At 48.5% G+C, this 22,283-nt stretch overlaps 1 protein-coding gene and 1 long non-coding RNA gene across 2 annotated transcripts; one reads left to right on the plus strand and one right to left on the minus strand.

Annotated features, from left to right (window-relative positions):
• Window positions 1-969: 969 nt before the first annotated feature.
• Window positions 970-7,866, plus strand: LOC144735602 (uncharacterized). Its single transcript, XR_013588659.1, has 3 exons — window positions 970-1,144; window positions 3,322-3,432; window positions 4,845-7,866. It is a non-coding gene; the product is annotated as an uncharacterized LOC144735602 (long non-coding RNA).
• Window positions 7,867-8,827: 961 nt separating this feature from the next.
• Window positions 8,828-19,838, minus strand: LOC144735601 (high-affinity choline transporter 1-like). Its single transcript, XM_078618026.1, has 8 exons — window positions 19,511-19,838; window positions 18,721-18,834; window positions 15,944-16,099; window positions 14,658-14,806; window positions 13,556-13,657; window positions 12,760-12,913; window positions 11,922-12,139; window positions 8,828-10,719 (listed from the first exon to the last, which is right to left on the minus strand). The coding sequence occupies exons 1-8, from the start codon at window positions 19,692-19,694 to the stop codon at window positions 10,162-10,164; spliced, it is 1,635 nt and encodes a 544-aa protein (XP_078474152.1). The 5' UTR covers window positions 19,695-19,838; the 3' UTR covers window positions 8,828-10,161.
• Window positions 19,839-22,283: the final 2,445 nt, after the last annotated feature.

Here is a 22,283-nt window from a genome sequence, read left to right on the forward strand (position 1 = left end):
AAACCTCCCTGGGTCGTGGGGATCGTAGGAGAGGGGGGGGTAGGGGGTTTATATGGCCACAGTTCACTGCACTGATGAGTGCGGGCTGGTGTACGTGGGGAGGACAGGCAGGTGGACATAGAAGTCCTGTGCCACAATCGATTTTTTTTTATTTAAGTACCATCTGCTACCCACCACGTGCAGCCCCAAAGCCTGAACAACAACAACAAGCTGTCTTGTGCATGGTCAGGGGTCAGGGGTCGGCGGCTCTTTAAAGGACGGCCTCGTGGCTGTTATTCACTAAAGGACCACCACCGTCTCGTATTCACCACGCAGTGCATTGTGGCTCTTGAAATATTGAGGGTTTTTTTGTTGTTTTACAGAGTTCGAATGAAATGTCACCTCTTGTTATTCTGGTTATGCGTCATGGCTGCAGGCTGCTTAGCTTCCAAGACTTGGGTGGGAAATCACAGCCTTCTCGCGGTGGCCAACTTCCTGCTTCGTGCCTTCATGTCACCTTAACCACAACGCGCGTGCCCTCGTCGATGTGAAGCGGATGTCGCTAATTTGAATGCAGGTGTGGTCAGTCGAGCCAAATGCCCGCAAAAAATGCCCATTTTAAGGACCATAAACCGATGAAATGAGGACCTCGAGTGAGCCGATAAAAATCCAAGGACTCTCAAGACCTAAATGTGGCACCAACGTGTGAAATATCTGGCCTTGGCTCATAGACTCTCCGTTGTTTATGGGCTATGCCATCTTATTCTCAGTTACTCATTGTTTGAGTGTTACGTGCCTATTAGTCCTGACCCTCAAAACATGTCCATAAGGAAGCAATAACCCGTGACAGGATTTACAATTATCAATATGTAACTCGCACTCGCGACCTTGCGAAGGTCAACTTACTTGCATTAGTACATGATAGCAAAATACATTTCCTTATATGCAAATGCCATTCGTGTGGGCCCTATAAATCTCAGGGCCATAGCGCTGGGCTCCACACATCTCTTCGGTCACCACGAAGCGTCGTCGTTTCTCACCTCCTCGTGCGTGAATCTTCTCTGCCGCCCGCTGCCACCGCCGCCTCCTCACACCATGGCCGCTCTGCGCTCACCGCTGATGCTGCTTCTGGCTATCTGCGGATTGTCGCTGCTCGTCAGCCAGGGTGAGTCGGCCGGGCACTGACGCGAGACAAATAGAGGGGTTTCACTATGAGATCTCTTTTACCAGTGGCAAAATATAGTAGTAGGTTTTTACCCTTTTAAACTGGTACAAAACTGACACCTTTATTCAAGGCATCATGTTTGCAATAACCACAACACAAGTAGTCAAAAAAGCAAACAAAAAGAAGCAACTCTGATAATGATAATAATATGCACTTTCCTTGAAGTTGATTGGTCCACACCCGAGACGGCTTTCTTTAGAGCCTAGTCCCCATTGGTGTTGGACCAGATGACACCAGAAGGCGTACAACTCAAACACAGTGCAATATCAGAGTATTGAGAGCTCGAGCATTTACACTATGAGATCTCTTTTACCAGTGGCAAAATATAGTAGTAGGTTTTTACCCTTTTAAACTGGTACAAAACTGACAGTTTTGTACCAGTTTAAAAGGGTAAAAACCTACTACTACTAGAAGGGTTTCAGTTAAGTTTATTTTTGCTTTAACCGGGTGCAAATTCACGAGATCCGTGTAGTCTCAATTTGCAAAGTGACCGATGTATGTTGCATATATGTTGAACTTCTTTCGCATCGTAGGTAGCCAGAGTAATGTATAACCCCAATTGCACAATTTGCAGGTAATGTTTTAGATTTGGCAAATTTGAAACCTGACGTCAGCACAGTGGCCAACTTCTTGCAAATAATCTTTAACGTCCTCTGCGAAGCAGATGGCACAAAGTATTTTTCTTACGGTCAATATGCACACCGCAGTATTAATCAGGGCGGACGTTTGGCCTCGAACTGTGAGACTCTGCAACACGCTGAGAACACTGCCCATGTGCAGACATTAAAATCTATATGAAGACCTTCATCTGTATGTCTCAAAAACCTCTAGGGTACTTCCCGACAAGGTAGAACGCTGAAATTTGGTACATAGGTAGCTTTAAGGACACAAAAAACAGGGGAAATCTGAGAATCCCAAATTTTTCATTTTAAGGCCCTTAAATATCGATTTTAAGTGCCCCATAAACATGTTTGTGCCTCGGTGTCATTCAGAAACCGTTCAAAATATAAGATTGCAGGTTGTTTTCTTGTGAGAGAGCGTTAAACGTCAAATACAATGAAAGCGAGAACCATTGTTCTATCTTTTATTGTTTTTTAGATATTTCGGATTAAAGTGGTGTTGAACGAAAAAAATACTAATTTTATATTGTTCAAATCTGAATAATTTGAAAACGGCAAAAGATATAAGCTTACCCTCATAGAGTATTAAGTTAATACATTTTTGTTATTTCTAATAAAAAATAACGGAATCTTTAAATTGAGCGGTTTCCGATGGGTACGTCTTTAAATATACCAAGTTGAATCAAGTCGTCAACAATTTTTTTATGTATTTGTGGAAAAATAACAATTTTTGGAGAAGTTGATAGTGTCTGATCGTATATATAAAAAATATATTAAAAATCATAGCAGGTTAATTATTATTTGCCTGGCAAAGACAGGCTTAATGAACGAGTAGATTATAAAGTTATATATTCACCCTCACCTATTAATCACCCACACAAAACGTCGTATTTATGGTGTAACTGCCATTGTCTATCGTTATTCACGTTTCCAATCTTTCCACGTATCCGCCTAAACCTCAGTATCCAGAGAGTTGCATACGCCAAGTTGTGCTTGATGTCCTTTGTAACTTACATGAGCGAATGTTTTGCGACTCAGCCAAGGTGATAGGACTCACACCGAGGGCAATGTAGAAGCTACACCACGATGTGATGATGCTTTCTCAACAAGGCCAACATCAGCCCAGTCGGACACACGAGCAAAAGCGTTTAATGTGCTCACAAAACGGCACGCCTGATATTGCGTGCAGCACAACACAAGGGTTTGGGTAACTTTGTGTGGATCTGACCAGGTGGTTCAGCGGTTGAAGGGGTCACCTTCTTAAGATCCTGCTTCGGGGATGACTCGCCCCATCGACCCCCGGGGGTCGAGATAACAAGTACACCATCATAGGCAAGTCAACAATGGCTGTGAAATATGGATACACTTGCCCCCGTCATAGGAATAAAGAATTTCCACCACTGCCTGAGGACTGTGAACGGGAGAGGAGATTCAGTGCTCATTCGATCAGGAAAGCAGCGTGATGACTTTGACTTTTGTTTTATTGTTTATTTCCAGGCCAAGCTCTGAAGTGCTACGAATGTGGAAGTGTTGCGGAATGTAATACGGACGCAAGAAATATAACCGTTTGTCAAAAAAATGAGAGCTGCTACTCTGAAAATTCCCGCAGTGAGTGAAGTGAATGAGCCCCAGTGCACCCTCATGTCCCCGCGACTTCTCCAACTGATTGTCATGGCCCTGGGGTCCTGTCTTCAATCCTCACTTCTTTTTAGAACAGATGCTGTTCCACATAAACCCAGGGCACGTTTATCTTTCAATCTCCGATGCGTTTTCGTGTTATAAACCGCATGTTGTGCGGCATGACATGCAACGTTTCGCTCCTCATTCGGAAGCTTCTTAAGAAGGCTTCAGAAGCCAGCCCTGGGTTTCATCCCGTCAGTTTGACTGCCTTTCGGCATTTCGGAGAAAATGGGAAAACGCAGTCGCCCGAATGTGAATAAGGCGACACTTGTGAAGGGATGTCAGAAGTGGCTCTGCAATATCTGCTTCCACAGACTATTCTGCAATCAAATCATACGATTCATACATTTGGTTTTGGTAGCATTCTTATAGCTCAAGGCTATCGCCAAGGAAGGTGCTATGTGTCACAGATGAGTGTCGTCTGCAGTAGTTTCACAGTCGTGGGTGATGTAGTGTGTGGCTTTACCAAATTAGATACGGTCATTTGAGAGCTAAAAAAAGAAACATAAAATATTTGGACCGTGGCGCCAACACACGTGGCCTACTCTCTTAAAAATAACGTCGCTGGATATTGTACGCCGCCACTGTGACGCAATCGGCATGTATGTTGTGGTGGTTAATCATGCCCGTAGTTGAATATGCCCATGGTATTAAACAGGGCCGCCGTATTCTCTGAACCGCGAGCCACTGTAACAAGCGGCGAATGCTCGGCCATGGCACCGCCCCAGGGCGACGCGGTGCTCCCTGAGAGTTTGGAATTCATTATTTGTCCAATTATGAAGCGCTATCTTCTTGATTCTTTCGGTAAAGTCACGTAGAAGGGAAGTAATAAAATAATAAAAATAAAACATAATAAAATAATTCTCACGACGTTTCGGCCACAACGCAAGCAGCCGTCCTCAGGTGAAACCAGCCGTCCTCAGGTGAAACCAGGTCTGTCGAGGCGACAGCGTCATTCAGACGCTGTCGCCTCGACAGACCTGGTTTCACCTGAGACGCTGTCGCCTCGACAGACCTGGTTTCACCTGAGGACGGCTGCTTGCTTTGTGGCCGAAACGTCGTGAGAATTATTTTATTATGTTTTATTTGTATTATTGTATTACTTCCCTTCTACGTGACTTTACCGAAAGAATCAAGAAGATGAATCCCTGCAGTCACGAAAGCTTTAAATATGAAGCGCTACATATAAACATGAAAATGATAACATTTGGAGTGGGGAGGAGAGGGTGGAGAGGAGGGGGTGGAAGGAAGGCAAATGTAGTTTTAAATAATTGGGTATGGTCGCTGCTTAATGTGCAGCACTTCACCACTTTTGAATGTTTCTGTCGTTTCCTGAATAGATGCAATGAAGAAGGGTTGCATTGAAAAATGCGAAAAAAATGATACTTTCATCCAAGAATGCTGCGGTAAAGACCTCTGCAACGGCGGAGTGACCGCACAGGGCCACGTGTTCCCTACGATCGTGCTGCCCCTCCTGAGTCTGATGACGACGGTGATGATGGTGATGCAGGGTTAGGAGAGGAAAAAAACGGCTCACACGAGACACGACACCAACTCCCCACCTCCTCATCCATCAAACCATCTCATACTTATTCCATGGGTCGTTCGGCAAAGCCACGTAGATAGAAAAATAATAAAATATCACGACGTTTCGATCGCTTGTGTTGTGATCTAAACGTCGTGATATTTTTTATTATTTTTCTTTCTACGTGGCTTTACCGACAGACCCATAGAATATGTATTCATGTAGTCACGAAAGCTTTAAGTCAAGATTTATCCCATACTTGATGTTTAGACGGAGCGCTCCAGTGTGTTTTCTGCCTTTGCCGCGTGTTGCTCGACACAATTCCCGACGTTTCGCGCCACGTGCCAATAGCTTCTTGGAGAAACTAAAGCGTGGACCGAAACGTCTGACATCATGCCACACAACGCGCGGTACAACCCAAAAACAAATCGGAGACAGCACAGCCACGAAACCCTACACAGTGACTTTAGGCCTAGACAATGAATAGTGCAGTGCAGTGTCGCCGTCATCAGCCACGGTCGATCCACTGCCGGACGAAAGCCTCCCAAAGCCTTCGTCTTTGTTCACAGCAGTCCTGCGGCGCCACGATCCAACTCGCACACAGCCACGAGACGACTTCGTCGCTCGGGCAGCGTTCCCCTCCTTTGCCTGCCACTCCGCCGCGAGTCTCGGCCATCTTAGCACCTCGTGGCGCCTACGGTGTACACCAGTGGTTCTTGACATTCACTGCACCACCTTGGGTTCTCAGTCGTTCACAAAACGTACAACGTTAATAAACGCATGGGTTTGATGAAACAAAAGTAGTTGTTCTTACGTGCCCGTGCTAATTTATGTTTCTATGATTTAACGTTTAAAAAAATTACTGGCATGTCTCGCACCCCCAGAAGAGGCACCCCAAGTTAAGAACCACTGGTTTATACGACACCCATCTCATACGCGTGTCCCACAAAGACGCCATCTAACGATGTCTCACATAGTCACATCTGTGTAGATTCCGTCCTAACAAAAGTAATCCAATGGCATGAATCTTATCTTATGTACATACAAATTCGAGCACTATAATCAATAGCTTATATTCCGTAATTCTTTGTCACGTGTTCTTCATAACAAATAGAAAAGGGTTCAGACCCATAGATTCTATTGTCTTGCGATGAGCTAGGACACTGCCTGTGTCGTCGTCTGTACTGAGTGCTGGAGCAAGCTGCGTTCACGGGTGTGCCCTCAAATTGAAAACCCTAAACGATGTGGCGATGCTGCTGCGGCTGCTGCTGCGTTTGGCAGTTGTACACAAGCACAACAATAACAACAACAAAACTGAACACCTTCGTCAACAACACTGTGGCCTTAAAAGGAAACGTATCGCAATATCTGATGTAAGATATCATTACGAAGAAGGGCCATTGCCCGAAACGTCGGCCATTATATCGTTTTGTTCCTTTTAAGGCCACAGCGTTATTGACGATTGCGTTTGTATCCATGTATATATTAAACATTGCCATTGTGCTGCTTTACGAGCCTGTGAAGAGGAAACACTCAAGAGGCTCGTGAACGCGGAGATGAGCAAGGTCTCCCATCGCGTTCTCGCGCACGATGTTCGACGTTTCGCGCCTCGTGCTGCTGGGAGCTTCTTTTGGAATAGACTACGGGGTACACCCCCACAGCCGCGAACACACACGCAAGAGTGCAGGGAAGTAAGTACACGTGAACGCAACAGCACTGTGACGTACAGACTCATCAGCTATCATGGGTAACGGAGCTATAGAGCACGTGCGCTTTTAAATTAATCAGGACAAATGATTGTAGCCAAACTAATTAAGTTTAGCCAAGCTAATTATGTGAAGGTGTGGGGCATGGTGCCGTGGTGTAATGGTCAGCACACTCGACTTGAAATCCCAAAGGTTGCCGGTTCTGTTCGATCTCGCGGCGTGGCAGTTGAAGGACCATGTTTTTTGTTTTGTTTAAACTCCACTCCTGCCTCTGTCCATGCAGCAGTGTCAACGTCAGTCGATGGGCAGGTCGCGCACCCACACACACACATCAAAGATCAAAGATACCCCTATAGCCTTAACAGACTGTCGGGGCAAGTGCTGTTAGCGAGCACCTATGAAGGCCGGAACGGTACACGAGGGGGTGGGTGGCCAGCACCACGCCCGACCGCCTTTGTCTTCCTAGTGGCAATGTTTACACACCGCACCAGGTACTCATTTGAGGCTGAGTCGACCTACACACATACACACACACAACTCTCTACATCTTCAAAGTCAGCCATTGCAGGCCTGCGCCTTCACCTGTGTTTTTTCTCCTTCCAACATTAATGTGATTTTACAAGAGGTCACAACGACGTATTGGGGCAGAAATGTGCATTTTCTTTTTCAGGAATCGTTTAAATTGTGATACAAGTCTGAAACTTGCTGGAGATATTTACAATCGTGCATCTCCAAAGATTAAAGATTTTTTTTTAAAAAATTCTAAATTCGGCTGCCATATCTCCAAGATGGCCACCATCTTTTTTGGAGGACATTTTTGAATTTTAGGGGGCTGTTTATTATTGTCATTAAGTAACCCTAGGAGATAATACATGGCGAACCTGGTACTTGTATCACCACTCGAACGATGATTCACGTTATCTGATCCACTCACAGTACGGTACTGGGTTTTAGACGCAAGGATCCAATGGTGTTTGACTTTAATGTGAATGCCACGGTAATTACACAGCAGCATGCATTGTACTCGCACGGTAACCCGCACGTTGTTCATCGCATTGTAATTCTGTTATATGTAATGGTATACTGTAATGGGTTTTCAATTCTCGCCAAAATATAACGTTTGTCTTGCAACACCCGCACTGTCTGATTATTCGTGTACGTTCAAGTGTGTCCACCTATGCATAGGGATGTCCTCTGGCACCTACAGGGGATGTCCTCTGGCTCCCACATCATTGAACACAATCTTTGACCACGTGGTTCGAGAAACGTCCCATGGCTGTGTAGGGGTGTTAGAGAGAGAGCCGTTATGCATGGCAGCTTATGGGAAACAAACACAGTGGGCGGGGCTACGTGAGTGCACGGGGGGGGGGTGCTCTCAACGACGTCCGCACCAGGCAGCCCGGGGCCCCACCCCTCAGCGGGGGTTGAGTATAAAGGGGGATGTGTCAGAGGGCTCGGGGCAGAATGTAAAAGCTAAACCAGTGAAGACCGAAGATCGTCTAGCTAGAGCCCTGGATTCCCCTGGGACGCCGCCCTTGTCAGGGCCGCGCAGGACCGAGCCAGCGGCGTGGTCCCGAGAACCAGAGCTAGTGCTCTGGGACTCCGGGTACCGTAGCCCGACTTACCAGTGTCGGGCCAGACAGCCTCCCCTAGCCCGTTAGTGGAGGACTAGGAGGTAGGTCAGAGATAGCTAGCAGTGTATTCCCAGCTAGCCGGGTGAGGGGGCCGATACCCCCTCCAGTATTGTATGTCCGCGGTTGTGACAACTGTTCCGGAATAAATACGTGTGCCTAAACCCCGGGTGTCCAAGAGTCCTCAACGTTATTACAGCTGTACCGGAGGAATTTCCATCCGGTCCAGATAGAATTGGAGGCTGATCGATGCTCCCTATTGGTCAACCATGTTATTATGTATGCCGATGATCTGGTGATTGCTGCTCACTCAGAGGAGTTGGATGCTACATATGTAGTTGCTACATTATATGTAGTAGCTACATACGTAGCTACTACATATATAGTAGCTACATATGTAGTAGCTACTACATAAGTACAACTATATATGTACATATGTAGCTACTGTTGCTACTAGGATAATCCGGCACTGGGTACCAGCGGTGTCAAGATCGGCCTCTGTGTATGAGGCTCGTGAAGGACGCTGCGACTGGGCAGCTGGAGGCAGTCGCCATACAGAAAGAACGAAGGGCAAAGGAGCAACGCTCACAACAACGAGCGGAGCGGCGGGTGGATAAAACACAGCAAGTTGGCACAGTAGGGGGCACAGATGGTGCATCGGGCCACTCATCTCGGTCAGGCTTGGCACCTGGGTCTGTCCCGTGACCTGCGAGTGGGCGTTCGACACTTCTTACATGAAATTACGTTTATAGGTGTTTATATTTTTGTGTGCTTTTAATTAGTTTACGATATTAAATTGGCATAAACATAAAAGTAGACGAAAAAATAAATATCCTGCTGTTAAAAGTTACCGTACCGTACTTACCGCTCCAATCTCGAGACCCCTGTATGGGGCAATGTACTACCACTAACGCTCTTGTTTCAACAACTTGATGCGTTGAAACACGTCGGCTTTCGCGACCAATATCATCCATAATAGACGTTTTCGGCTTAGATTTAAGCGATCTAACCCAAAAAAACTCTATTATGGGTGATGCGTTTGACGATCGCCGGACTGATGCGAACACAACGGAAAACACAACGCACTGCTCACCGGGGCGCACTGTCTAATTGATGTTTTAATCACTGGAGCTATTAGTCATGTAAATGTTATACACGTGCAGTATGTTCAGTGTTTGAGCTCTATGTAGTGTATAATGTCCTGTATATAATATTTGATACTCAAATCAAGCAAAGCTGCTTTTTGTCACGCCATGGTGCCAATCGCCGGATTAGTCCCGGCCTTGTTGGATGTTGGAAGCTGGATAATCGATGATCAACTGAAGTTTAACAACGTTACATTCCCAACCACTGTCTCATAATAAGACGCATACAATACACAAGCGCCGACCGACGTAACACGCACAGCATACACATGACATAGTCAAGATATAGGTGTCCGAGTTGCATTGAACTGGCCACTGCTGGATTGCAAGTCCAACATGCAAACTATGATAGCTGCACACAAATTTGTGTACATTGCTAATTGTTATATGATTAAACATGCCTTCCCGGTAACTATTTACATTGACGAACCATGTAACATCTGCCTTAAAACCAGCAGTGTGCAGTCCCTAAAATATCAACGTAAGATGACGCATTATATAGCGCTATACAATGTCAAATAAGGCACAGGACTTAAAAGAAAATATATTTGGTCTCATGCGTTTAGTGCGAGTGTTCATGGCGACGCAGCAGAACTCTGTCGTGCTCCCCGTGGCGATTTAGACGTCTGCTTAGCCTCGCTCGACGTCCGTCACTGGGCCGATTGTTTCTCGCAAGACACGAGAGGCAGCTCAGTGTTTTCTGCGCCATCGGCGGGCGCTACAACCTCGGCGGGCTCCGGCCGAGAAGGGGCCGAATCCGAGTCCGGGGCGCTGAACTCCTTCAAAAAATCCCAACTTCCTGGCAGCGTACCGGACGCGAACAAGCGCCTCGTGGCGAAACACGCGGCGACGTTGGCCGTCAGCGAGAGCAGCATGCAGAAGGTCTTCATGGGAAGAGCCTGGTGGACCAGGCCGTCCACCTCGTAGTAGCCGGGGTAGCGGATGAGCGCCGGCATCTTGATGAGGGGCTCTCCGCCCGTGACCCTGAAGAAGAGCCCCGTGACCAGCCCAACGATGAGCCCGTAGCCGTTGGACGCCCCGAAGAAGAGCACGCAGCAGAACTGCGGGAAGATGATGATGTAGGTGAAGTCTCCGCTCCAGAACCACAGGGTGAAGGTGGAGCTCGTCTCGAGGGCCAGGATCGTGGCCAGCGAGCCGACGGCGAGCACCGCACCCCTCAGCGCCCACATGGACTCGCGGTCCGAAGCCTGCCGGGCAACGCACAATCGCGCTGTTCATTTCGACGTGTGTGTGTGTGTGTGCACGCGCAAACAAGATGAGTGGCCGCCGCCGTGCGATGGTCGTTGCGCTGCACTTACGTTGCACCGGGTCGTCATTTCGACGATTTTTCCAACGTGCGGCGGTGAAAATAATGTACAATTGCACGTGTGTACACGGTTACGCGCACATACGACATTCTTGAAGAAAATCGTGATCCTAAAATTGCAACAATCAATTGAAAGAGAAGGGGAATTAAATTCTCCACCCCTACAAATGAAGAGTACCGGTAACGGGGGTTCATTTCAACAGAGTCAGTCCGGCTCTGCGACCCCGAAAAACATTAACAATGCCCGGCACACCACATCCACCATATCTCTCGCTATGGCTGCGGCTACCGTTCACGTTTAGTGAGATTCATCTTCTTGGTTCTTTCGGTAAAGTCACGTAGAAGGGAAAAAATAAAATAAGAAAAATAAAACATAATCTAATAATTCTTTTATTATGTGTTTTTTATGTTTTTTATTTTATTATTTCCCTTCTACGTGACTTTACCGAAAGAACCAAGAAGATGAATCCCTGCAGTCACAAAAATTTTAAATCGAAGTTTAGTGAGATGTTAAGCCCACGAACACCACGAGAAGGGACAGTGTGTGGGAGGCTCGGGATTCAGAGCATTGAGCCGGCATCATTGAGAGACCTTACGATAAAAATTTTAGTAGCCAACCTTGATTGAATCGAGCTCTCCCGTACAATGTAATGAGTTGATGATTTAAACCCAATTTCCATTGATTCTCTTTAAAAAAGAAAGTTACATTTGATGTTTTCACTTAGGTTGGATATATTCCAATTCTGAGAATTTTCTAAATATCCACTTTACTACCAAGCCGTAGGTCACAATTGTCCAAGGAATCTCAAAAGTAGTTACTTGGAATGATTTACTCTACCCTTTCCTAACACGCGGGGGAACAAAGATGTCACTTGAGACATCATCCTGGACCAGAGGTCGCGGATCTCAGACTCAGCTCCGTTTTCCCTGCCTTCTGTGAGCTGTTTCCCTAACACGTGACATAATGCACTGCTCTAGGAGAGTTACAAATAGACCCATCAACTCACGGATACTACGCCGAATGCACACAAAAATTGGGAATTGAGGCACAATTTTTGTTCATTTTATTTTAAACCGCAGCACCTGGGGGCGGATGATCTGCGTGTAGACGTTGCGAGTGAACAGCGAGCCAGCCGACAGGAGCGCCGAGTCCGCGGACGACATCACCGCAGCGGCCAGCGCCCCGATGCCCATGATGGCGATGTAGTTTGGGCAAATGTGCTGCAGCACGATGGGCACGATCATGCCCTCCTCGCCCCTCTCGTGCGGCGAGGGGAGGCCGTAGGTCGTCATGTTCCAGTCTGCGCGACAGGGGGCACGTGGGATCGGTCACAGCCGGCACAGGCTACGGGAGAACACCTCACTCTTTACGGATCGTGGACACGCGGCGATTCGATGCTTGCGCCGAATTGTGCATGCAAGAATGTATTATTTTCGTGTGAAATTTTTATTCTGGAAACGAATGGTTACCCAGATTTTTATCTGACAATACATCGAATTTGCCAGGAGGCAGTGAATTGTTACAAGCCTGATGGACCGAGCTGTTACAAGCCTGATGGATCCAGATAACTGTCAGGCTAAATCAAAGCCAAAAAATTAAAGCCATCGTTTTTATGGGTGGTGCGGTGGTAAAAAATGCAATTGTAACGGCCAAATAAGTAAACATTTTCAAACACCTGTTGAGCATGGCATTCTCACTCCTCGGATTATATTCCGACTCCCTGGATTCAAACTCCAAACGTACAGACGTCGGGCGTCGGGATCAAAACCCACGACCTCCCGCGTACCAGGCGAGGCAATTAACCTGTCGCCGCCGCGACGCCCCAAAATCCCCGCAACAATCGGCACACGTGCCACCGCCACTGCCTGCCGAGTCCCGCTCGCCGAACCCTTTCCCCGCCCCCCCCCGACGAGTAATTACCGGTGCTCACCGCGACCGCTCCGATGAGGACTGGCGGGACGGCGAGGATGAAGGTGATGAAGGCGGAGGCGAGCGAGATGACCTGCGCCTGCTTCACGGAGCCTGTCGCGAGTATCCGCTGGAAGTACGCCTGCCACGGGATATTGCCGAGAACCTGCAACCAGCACGGCCGTCAGCACGTGGGACACCACGTGCACAGGTCCACCTCGCTCGACGCGCATCACCGGCCACGCGCGACGGCCGGGAAGGGCTGACGAGCACGAACGAGGGGGGGGGGGCTCTTTACGTTAAAAACGCATCACGTTTATCAATAACAACACCCGTCTCTGTGCGTGTGGCCTTAAAAGAGAAATATTTATTTGTTAAAGGGGAGAGAGCGGTGGCGTCGTGGTTAGCGCGCTGCGCTTCGAACCCGGCGGCCAGAGTTCAATTCCAGCTCAGGGCGACGATTATAATCTTAACTGGTTCTGGGCTTCCCCTAGGTCGACTCAGTCTCAAATGAGTACCTGGTATGGTGTGTAAATGTCGCTACTGGGGAGACAAAGGCGGCTGGGCGCAGTGTTGGCCACCCACCCCCTCGTGTGCCGTGCCAGCCTTCATAGGTGCTCGCTAACAGCACTTTCCCCAAAAGTATATTCAGGCGCCATTGTAGCAGAATCAGGCAGGGCAAGAAATGTATTTGACCAGAGTAAACCGAGGTCAGCAGGTCGTTAGGCCAACACCGTGTGACTGCCCCCCCCCCCCTCCGGGTGGCGTCGGCAACGCACGCGGGCTCCCGCTGAAGAGCGCTCCTCACCATGTAGAGCATGTTGTCGATCCAGCGCGTGATGTCCCTGGTCTCCAGGCGGCCAATGTTCTTCACCGCCGGGTTCATCATGGCAAACGGCACGCACACCACCTGCCAGAGGGGATGGAACGCGCGCCGCCAAAATGCAAGTGTGACGGGCGACTCGACCTGCGGTTGGGTAACTGCCTGATGCAACAAACTAAGCCGGCGTATGCACACAAATCTTTTTTTTTAAAGATGGCCAAGCATCCTCATGTAGAACCACAGAGCTTTGGGAATTGTCGGCGCCATTTCTGGCAGCCTCCCCCCCCGCTTGTCTGTGGATTCCCGCGCCTCTGAAATCGTTCTCACTCCCTCCCTCCCTCTCGCTGAGAGTGAACGAAAACCGCGCGCGTTACAATCTCTCAAAACATTTTTTTTACTGCGGATTAAAAGTGACGGCACTGCAATATATTCCTGGACGTGACAAAATGTCATGGGATCAATTGGTTAGCATCAGAAAGGAAAGGCCAGGCATCAAGTTGATTGAGCCAGGGATCGGCTTAAAGATGACAGGCTGACGAGCCCCAGAGCTGGCAAAGCACTGAGCAGGCAGCAAGACGAAGTCACAGAGAGAGGTGGTGACGAGACAGGTGGTGACGAAACAAGTGGCAACATAACGGTGCCAAGGATTGACAAGGCCTAGGACAGATGGAGAGGCACCAGGGGTGTCGGGCTTAGCAAGGCCCAACGCAAGTGTTGTCACCTGTCCTGGATTTCTCAGGAACGTTTTTTTTTAAGGTATCCGTCCTAGGAAATCTTTACATCTTCCCGAAACATTAAACATTAATAGTCTCGGGGATTGCCGATGACATGTAGTTTTCAACCCACAATTGTAAAGTGTGAAAAGGGTGATGTTTAATTTAAACAAAGGTGGCATGAAGGCAGTGGGGAGGGGGGTAGCGTTGGCAGGGCAGTGAGCTCAAGGAACACGCATCAGGACTCGGCAACAGGCAGAGGCAGATCATGAGAAGCGCTTAACTTAAGCCAAGTCAGCTCAACATCTCACGTGGGCACACAACTTCCACCCCCCCCCCCTGTGAACACGTGGTCAAGAGCTGCGTCCTCCCACCAGCCCGACGACGATGAAGACGAGCTGGACGACGTCGGTGTAGGCCACGGAGTAGAGGCCCCCCAGGAGGGTGTAAACGATGGTGATGAGGGCTGAGATGATGACCGCCACGGTCCTGTTGATGTCCACGATGACGCTGATGGTGGAGCCTGACGAAACACGTGCGCAAGTCCCTTAGACTCCGCAGATCACAAGCGCTGAACTTCACTATCGAAATTCATCGCACCTCGGTCTGACGGTCGCACAATGCGAAAAATTGCATCACGCTTCGGTCAATCTTAAGACAAAGTCCCCCCCCCCCCCCCCACCAGCCCCCCGGTGCAGCCTTCACAGATTACGAGGGCAAGTGCTGTTAGCGAGCACCTGCGAAGACCAGTCGCAGGTATCGGAGGCCCCTTTGCCAACAGCGGCGTGAACAGGCCGCAGCTTTTACTGCAGCCAGATATGTGGCGGAAGTTTGCGAGTTCAACACCTTGTCGGGGTTTGGCTCAGCCCATCAACCTTCTGAGATTGTCCTATGGTTAGACTCGTCCCTACAGATGGACTCACCCCTTTAGGACAACAAAACTAAACACAAGAACAAGTCCTTCTAAAGAAATTCGTTTTCCGTTGAGCACGTAGGCCTTCGCGACCAATATCATCCACTAGCATTTGGCCCGTCCAAGGACGGGTGTATTGCGGTAAACCTGAAACTTGCAAGCGGAAAGCAGACCGCGACGTGATATTCATCGCATCAATTCGTGTGCAGTTTGTAAGGGCGCGGTGACACAGACCTATTTCATTTAAAGGTTATAATCCCTCGTTCATCACGACGTCCTTTTTACTTCGATGTCTCAACAGCGTGACGGAGACCGCGTGACGTGAGGGTTCTGCCTTTGTAGTGAGGGCTGTGAGTTGACGCCGAGGAGGGGGGAGAAGGCACCTCGCCCCCCACATGTGGAATGACGTCACCTGCTCATGATTATTAATGAGGGGGGCTGGTCGACGTGGAGTGATGTCACGCTAGGGATACACAGACATTATTGGCTCATTATAATAGTAAATAATAGTATTAAATAATACAGGGGGGGGGGTTTGTACGCGCTTTAACCCCAAAAAAACTTGTATTATAGAAATTAGTTTTCAATTTAGATTAAAAATCGCACAGCTCCAGTGGACTTCCTAACGTGAACAGGAAACATCTTTGAACTTTTGAATTCGTGATGTTTTAACGGCTTTTTTTCTTTCATTTCATCTTCTTCACATTTCTCGACGACACCGCGCGAGTGGCGGCGCAGGCGTCTTACCGAGCGCGGCGAGGACGGCGGCTGCCCAGAAGAGGTCACCGAAGGTGGCGGGGAGGTAGAAGAGAGCGCCCAGCCACCTGCCGTAGCGCATCTGGAAGGGGTCGAGCATCGTGACGTAGCGGCGAGAGCGCATGGGCTTGACGAAGAAGAGCGCGGCTGTGGCGTGGCGGGCGGGTGACACCGCGGGCAAACGTGGAATGAGATTAGGAGCGAAATTGCACCATCGGACGAGCTGTACGCATGTCGGCAGCGTGTCGAACACCGGCGGTGGTGGAGCGGTTTGCGCGCACCGCTGCGCTACGAATCCGGCGACCCCCTCCCTCCCCCCCTCCTCCCCCCCGGTTCGATTTGCGCTCACGGCCAACACCAGTGACGATTCTCATGAACCGGTGCTGGGACCTCCCCTAGGTCGTCTCAGCCCCAAATGAGTACATCTGGTGTGATGTGTAGACATCGCCATGAGGGAGACAAAGGTGGCGGGGCGTGGTTGTTGGGACACCCATCCCCCCCCCCTCATAGCTGCTACTCGCTGAAAGCACTTGCCCCAGCAGTCTGTCAGAGGCTATACGGGGGATCTTTGTCTTCGTACACCGCCGTTAATGTACGCGCATGCCACCGACGTCGCTGCACACCAAAGACAAAGACCTCCCGTGTAGCCTTTAACAGACCGCTGGGGCAAGTGCTGTTAGCGAGTTCTGTTAGCACCTTGGCGAGGTGCTGTTAGCGTCAAGGAGAATACATCGTCATCACGCGACACCTCCAATCATCCTCGCAGCAGCAGCAGCGGCTTTTGGCTGCCTATGTTGAACTTCTTTCGCACCGTACGTAGCCATCCTTGCTAATCGGCGGTGCGGGCGGGCCGGCGGGGGGTGAACGGACGACAAACTAAAAATATACATTTTCTTTGGGTCTTTCGGTGAAGCCATGTAGATAGAAAAAATAACAAAAATCAAAGTCATGACGTTTCGATCGCAACACGAGCAATCGTCTTCTATCTCCGTGGCTTTACCGAAAGACCCAAAGAATATGAGTTCCTGCAGTCACGAAAGATTTAAGTCAAAAATGTAAAGAAAATAATGAATATATAAATATATAACGAGAATAAAAAAAAACACAAAATAAATCAGCACCGAGCGCCCGAGGGGGGGGTTTAGGGGTGGGTAAAAGGGATCTATTTTAGTAATAGGTTTTTACCCTTTAAACTGGTACAAAAACTGACACCTTTATACAAGGCATCATGTTTGCAATAACCACAACACAAGCAGTCAAAATGCAAACAAAAATAAACAACTCCGATGATGATAATGATATGCACTGTCCTTGAAGTTGATTGGTCCACACCCGAGACAGCTTTTCTCAGAGCCTAGTCTCCACTGGTGTTGGACCAGATGACGCCAAAAGGCCTCACACAGCCTCACATATAAAAGAGGACCCCCCCCCTCCCCCACATCAGACTGCCTCTCTGCTGCTTCCCCCGCTCGTGAACAAGGGGACGACCTCGCCTCGCACGTTAAGCCAACAACCTCTCTGTCTGGGGGCAAAACAAACACAAATTTAATCTGGTTTAAGACAATAGATTTTTCCCCTTTTTGTATGGCAACAAAACTTCAATCTGGTGTGTTTTTGTTTCCAGCCGCTTGTCATTGAAAACTTACAGCCGGCCGCAAAAAAATGTCATAGCATGAGTTTGCAATGTGTGGAAAAGTTGTGATCAAATTGACTTTGAAGTTGGAGGGGGGGGGGTCTGAACACGCACTCCCCACTTTGTCGTTGTAAATGGTTCGAGGCAGACGCGCACGCGATTTAAATTGCAATTGGCAGGTGGGTAGCGCTGCGACTGTTGACGATTGAAATAATCGATTAGATTATTGCTTTGATTCATCTGTAATAATAATCATAAAATCGGTGTACGTTTTCCACATTATAACTCGAACCTGCTACATTGACCACAATGGAAAATAAACTAAAAACATGAATAATGAACTCGCCTGGGGGAGAGTGAAGCATATCCATCCCTTCATTCACAATCTGTTTTTGCTTGTGTGTTTGATTTTCAAGTATCGTCTAGAGTTTCATTACCAGTCGCATCAATTAAACATTTGATTAAAATCAAGCAGCATACAGAACAAGCAAACATACGAACTGCTCTACATCCCATCGCCACAAGCTTAGATTTGATAATTTTGAAATAAATGTTGCTTATTTAAACTTAAAATGTAAGTTTTATATATATATACATTTTGTTTGCCACTTTGCGAAATGGATTGTCAGTTCCGTAGGTTGACAGTGTCAAAATGTCTCGTGAAAGTCTGACACCAAATTGTTTTTTCAACACGTTGGGCGTGCCCAGACGCCACCGCAGATTGAAAAGGCATACTCTGTTGAACTTCTCTCGCACCGTACACAGCCAGCGGCGTTTTGGGAGGATTTCACTCCAGTGGGCTCGACCCTGCGGGGTCTGCGGACATCAGGAATCCATTGAAGACTTGTTAGAGCTAGAAAACAAATCAGTGGTACTGCCCTGCAATTGCCTGCTCGTGCCACTGTTGTCAGAAGTGCCTCTCAAATCGAGGGGACCACTGCAGCTCCCCCCGAGTGGCGAGTTTTTGACCGAATCTTCCACGCAGGTCAGAAAATCTTAAAACGGGGCCAGGGAGTACCCACACATGCCACCACCCACGCGACCACAGACTGGTCACGTGGCCCAACGTTAATGGAACGCTGGGGCACGTCCACTGCAGGGTGCTCGTTGCGAATAATAATAATAATCACCTTACCCACGCAGAGGCTGATGGCAGCGCCGAAAGGGAACTGGTTCCAGGCCAGTCCAAGCCCCGGCGTATACACCACCTCCGCCGTGCCGTTAATGTACGCACCTCCCACCCACGTCGCTGCACAGCGAAGACAAAGATCCCCCGTGTGGCTTTAAACAGACTGTTGGGGCAGGCAAGTGCTGTTAGCGAGTACTCGTCAAGGAGCTTAAGCCATCATCACGCGGTCATTCTCGCAGCAGCAGCAGCGGCTTTTGGCTGGACATCGAACAAAGACGGTCACCGCATCGCGCACTTTCAGATGCTATATACACTACACTATGCACTACACCAGGGGTGTCCAAACTTTTTGCAAAGAGGGCCACATTTGATAAAGTGAAGATGCCCGGGGGCCAATAGTTCCTTTTGACATTGTTTTAACCACAAAAGTTACGTGGAAATACACGCTGTTATAAAACTATTTTCATTGTCACAATTACCTTTATTTTTCAAATGACAATGTAACCAAATATAAGCCACTCGGGCAGACGGGAACAACTCGAAAAACGCAATTCTGCCTTTCATTCAGTCAGATAACATTGAACAAACTGTATAGAATACCTTAAATTTCCATGAGTTTTATGATGTATTTATTCTGACAGAGCTGGCGAGCCATAAATAACACATTATAAGACCGAAGCTGCGGGCCGTATGAAATCTGCCCGCGGGCCGTGATTGGCCTGCGGGCCGGACTTTGGACAGGCCTGCACTACACGATGCACTGCAAAATACACTGCACATCACCGGCGCGGCTCACCTGTGGCCGTGAACACCCCCAGGAGGGCACTCATCTTGCGGTCGCCCACCATGGCCACCTCGCTGCGCGAGCCGCCGGACTTCTTCTCGATCCTCTTGGACTTGCGCGAGGCCCAGATGCCCGTTGCCAGGATGGCCGCGTAGAAGACGACAAGGACCACCAGGCCACCGACGTTAACGGCCATCGCTGTGCGCGATCTCGTGTCCCGCGCCGTGACCCCGTTCACCTTCACGCGGACGCTGGAAGACACGTCGGACCAGACGGACACGGCAAGTCCTCGCTTAGCGTTGTAACGCGGAAGAGGCGCGTTATAGCGAACACGCGTCGTCGCTCACACGTCGTTCACACGTTATAGCGAACGCGTGTTCGCTATAACGCGCCTCTTCCACGTTACAACGCTGTCGAACAACTTTCTTGAGCTGCTGTGCCGGTAAGCGGTGCGACACGGCACGCGGTTTGACAGAGTAACGTGGCGGCGTACCCTCGCACGCGCTACATCGTATCTCGCCAAACGTTAACCCTCGTTGCGTTCCCTGTTCACGGGGGGGGGGGAATAGTTTTTCTGTTAACGCGGAACTTTTCATCAGGGACGCATCTAACTGCGGTGCACGACCATAGACAGTCGTGGCAAGTGCTGTCAGCGAGCAGCGCGCGTGAGAAGCCGACACACGAGCGGGTGGATTGTACACGTGTTGTTTTTGTCGAGTGAGTTTCTGCGCACACAATGCCCACCGACTCAATGATGACGACAATCAACGCTTGTCGTGTTGGAACTGCTTTTTGTGGTTCGTTTCCTGTCCTTCCCCCGCACCTCCGATTAGCACGCTTGGGGACATACGATGCGAAAGAAGTTCAACATACAAAGACAGAGATCCCCCGTTTAGTCTTCACAGACTGTTGGGGGAAAGTGCTGTTTGCGAGTACCACATACGAAGGCCGGCACGGCACACGAGGAGATGGGTGGCCAACACCATGCCCGGCCGCCTTTGTCTCTCCACAGCTGGTGTTTACACAGCCCGCGCAATGTACTCGTTTGAGGCCGAGTAGACCTCGGGGAAGCCCACGACTGGTTCAAATGTTCACTGCTGTTGCGAGTGGGAATCCAACTCGGGTCGGCGGGTTTGTAGCGCAGTGCGCTAACTACTGCGCCACCGCTCCCCGTTACACAAGCACCCATCACGACAGGGATTCCTAGTTTAACCATTTAAAGTCGCTCAAGACAGCCCATTTAACCCATGCGTGTATTTTCTCGGTTACCGTAATAGTAATACTACGAGTCTTTATTCGTCTTGTTTGTGGGGTTAGATCACGTGAATACGAAGCTAAATTGCGTCGTGATTCACCCTCCACATGACACGGCTAAAACAATCTGCATCCCACTGGGATTTTTGCACAGCGTTGGTGTACGGTGCTTTTTTTCTGGAAGACTTTTCAGTTTTTTCCTGTATTTTTCTGTCTGTGCATCGTCACTTTAAGATGTTTTCTTGTTCATGTTTTGTTTTTTTGTTTGTTGCGGTTGCACCCGATTCAAGAGCCGAATGGCTCACAGGGCTTTACCAAATAAATTAAACTGAAACTGGATTTAAGTTGTCGCGTGAACAAAACATGCCAATCCAGATACTCAATCGATTAACCTATCACGTATTTTACGTTTGCTCTTGCTATTAAGACACAAAAATAAAAAAATAAACGATCACTATGACGCAGTTGTTTATCAAATGCTTTTTTTAATCTCCATCTGTAATTCTGTGGCTACAGGCGACGTTAAAACGGTTATCTTCCTGGAACTAAAATGGAGAGAAAATGTGTTTATCCAATTAGTAAGAAGAGTAACGCGACCTTTAGTAATGTTGTTTAGTATTCACGTGTAGGTATTGAGGGTCACGTAAGATCACCGTGCAGTGCAGGATTAGCGTCGTCGCAAAAGTAGCGACACATACCAAGGACCCCGCAGTATCAAGCTCTCAATTCCGGTTCAGTGATTCTGCACTTGCTCTATTACTATAGTACTATACCGCCTTCAACTTTTACGAACGACTGAGTGTTTAAGGTTAGCGATTTTGTCGTATTATCCGGCTGTATAGCAGATACAAAAAATGCAATTACTTTACTATGCAAGTTAAAAATGTGTGTGTTTTAATATTTACGTTTTTTTATTAGGGCCCCTTTATAACATCAAGCTACAGACCCGCACTCGCTTCATCCGGCATCGACACCGTGCGGCAATTCATCAATAGTAACTGGGACTTCAGTAGCTTCTAAGCAAGACCTAAGATCGGCGAAGAGGTTCAATGACACAACCCACGATAGCACCAGGGACTTCAGGTGGTGCATCTCATCAGCCGCATCGGACCGGTGCACGCAAAACCGTGGACCGGGTTTCAACATTCATTGCCTCGTGGGCAGAGTCAGGCTTTCCTCGAATGCGGGAGAAATGCCGCCGTGCGTGTTGGAACTTCTTTCGCACCGTACGTAGCCAGCCGCGCTAATCGGACACGAGTCGCGTGTTGAACGCAAAATGATATGACGATACGTAACAAGAGCAATAGTTGCGCGTCATTGTGGACAATGTAAAATAACTTGGTAAAGCAATAGCATGAAGCTGAAACGCCTCTTTTAATTCAACGCATAGCTATCCGATGAAACAAAAATAAAAATGATTGCATCAAGTAAAAGCCAGAAACTGTAGGCACCGAAAAAACCCGAAAAAGTTCACTTACGGTTAAAGTTGTAGCTCCTTGTCGGGCTTGCTGCTCACAAATGCGGGTTAACG

Source organism: Lampetra planeri, chromosome 56 (genome assembly GCF_965212315.1).
Source record: "Lampetra planeri chromosome 56, kcLamPlan1.2.h2, whole genome shotgun sequence".
Lineage (NCBI taxonomy): Eukaryota > Metazoa > Chordata > Hyperoartia > Petromyzontiformes > Petromyzontidae > Lampetra > Lampetra planeri.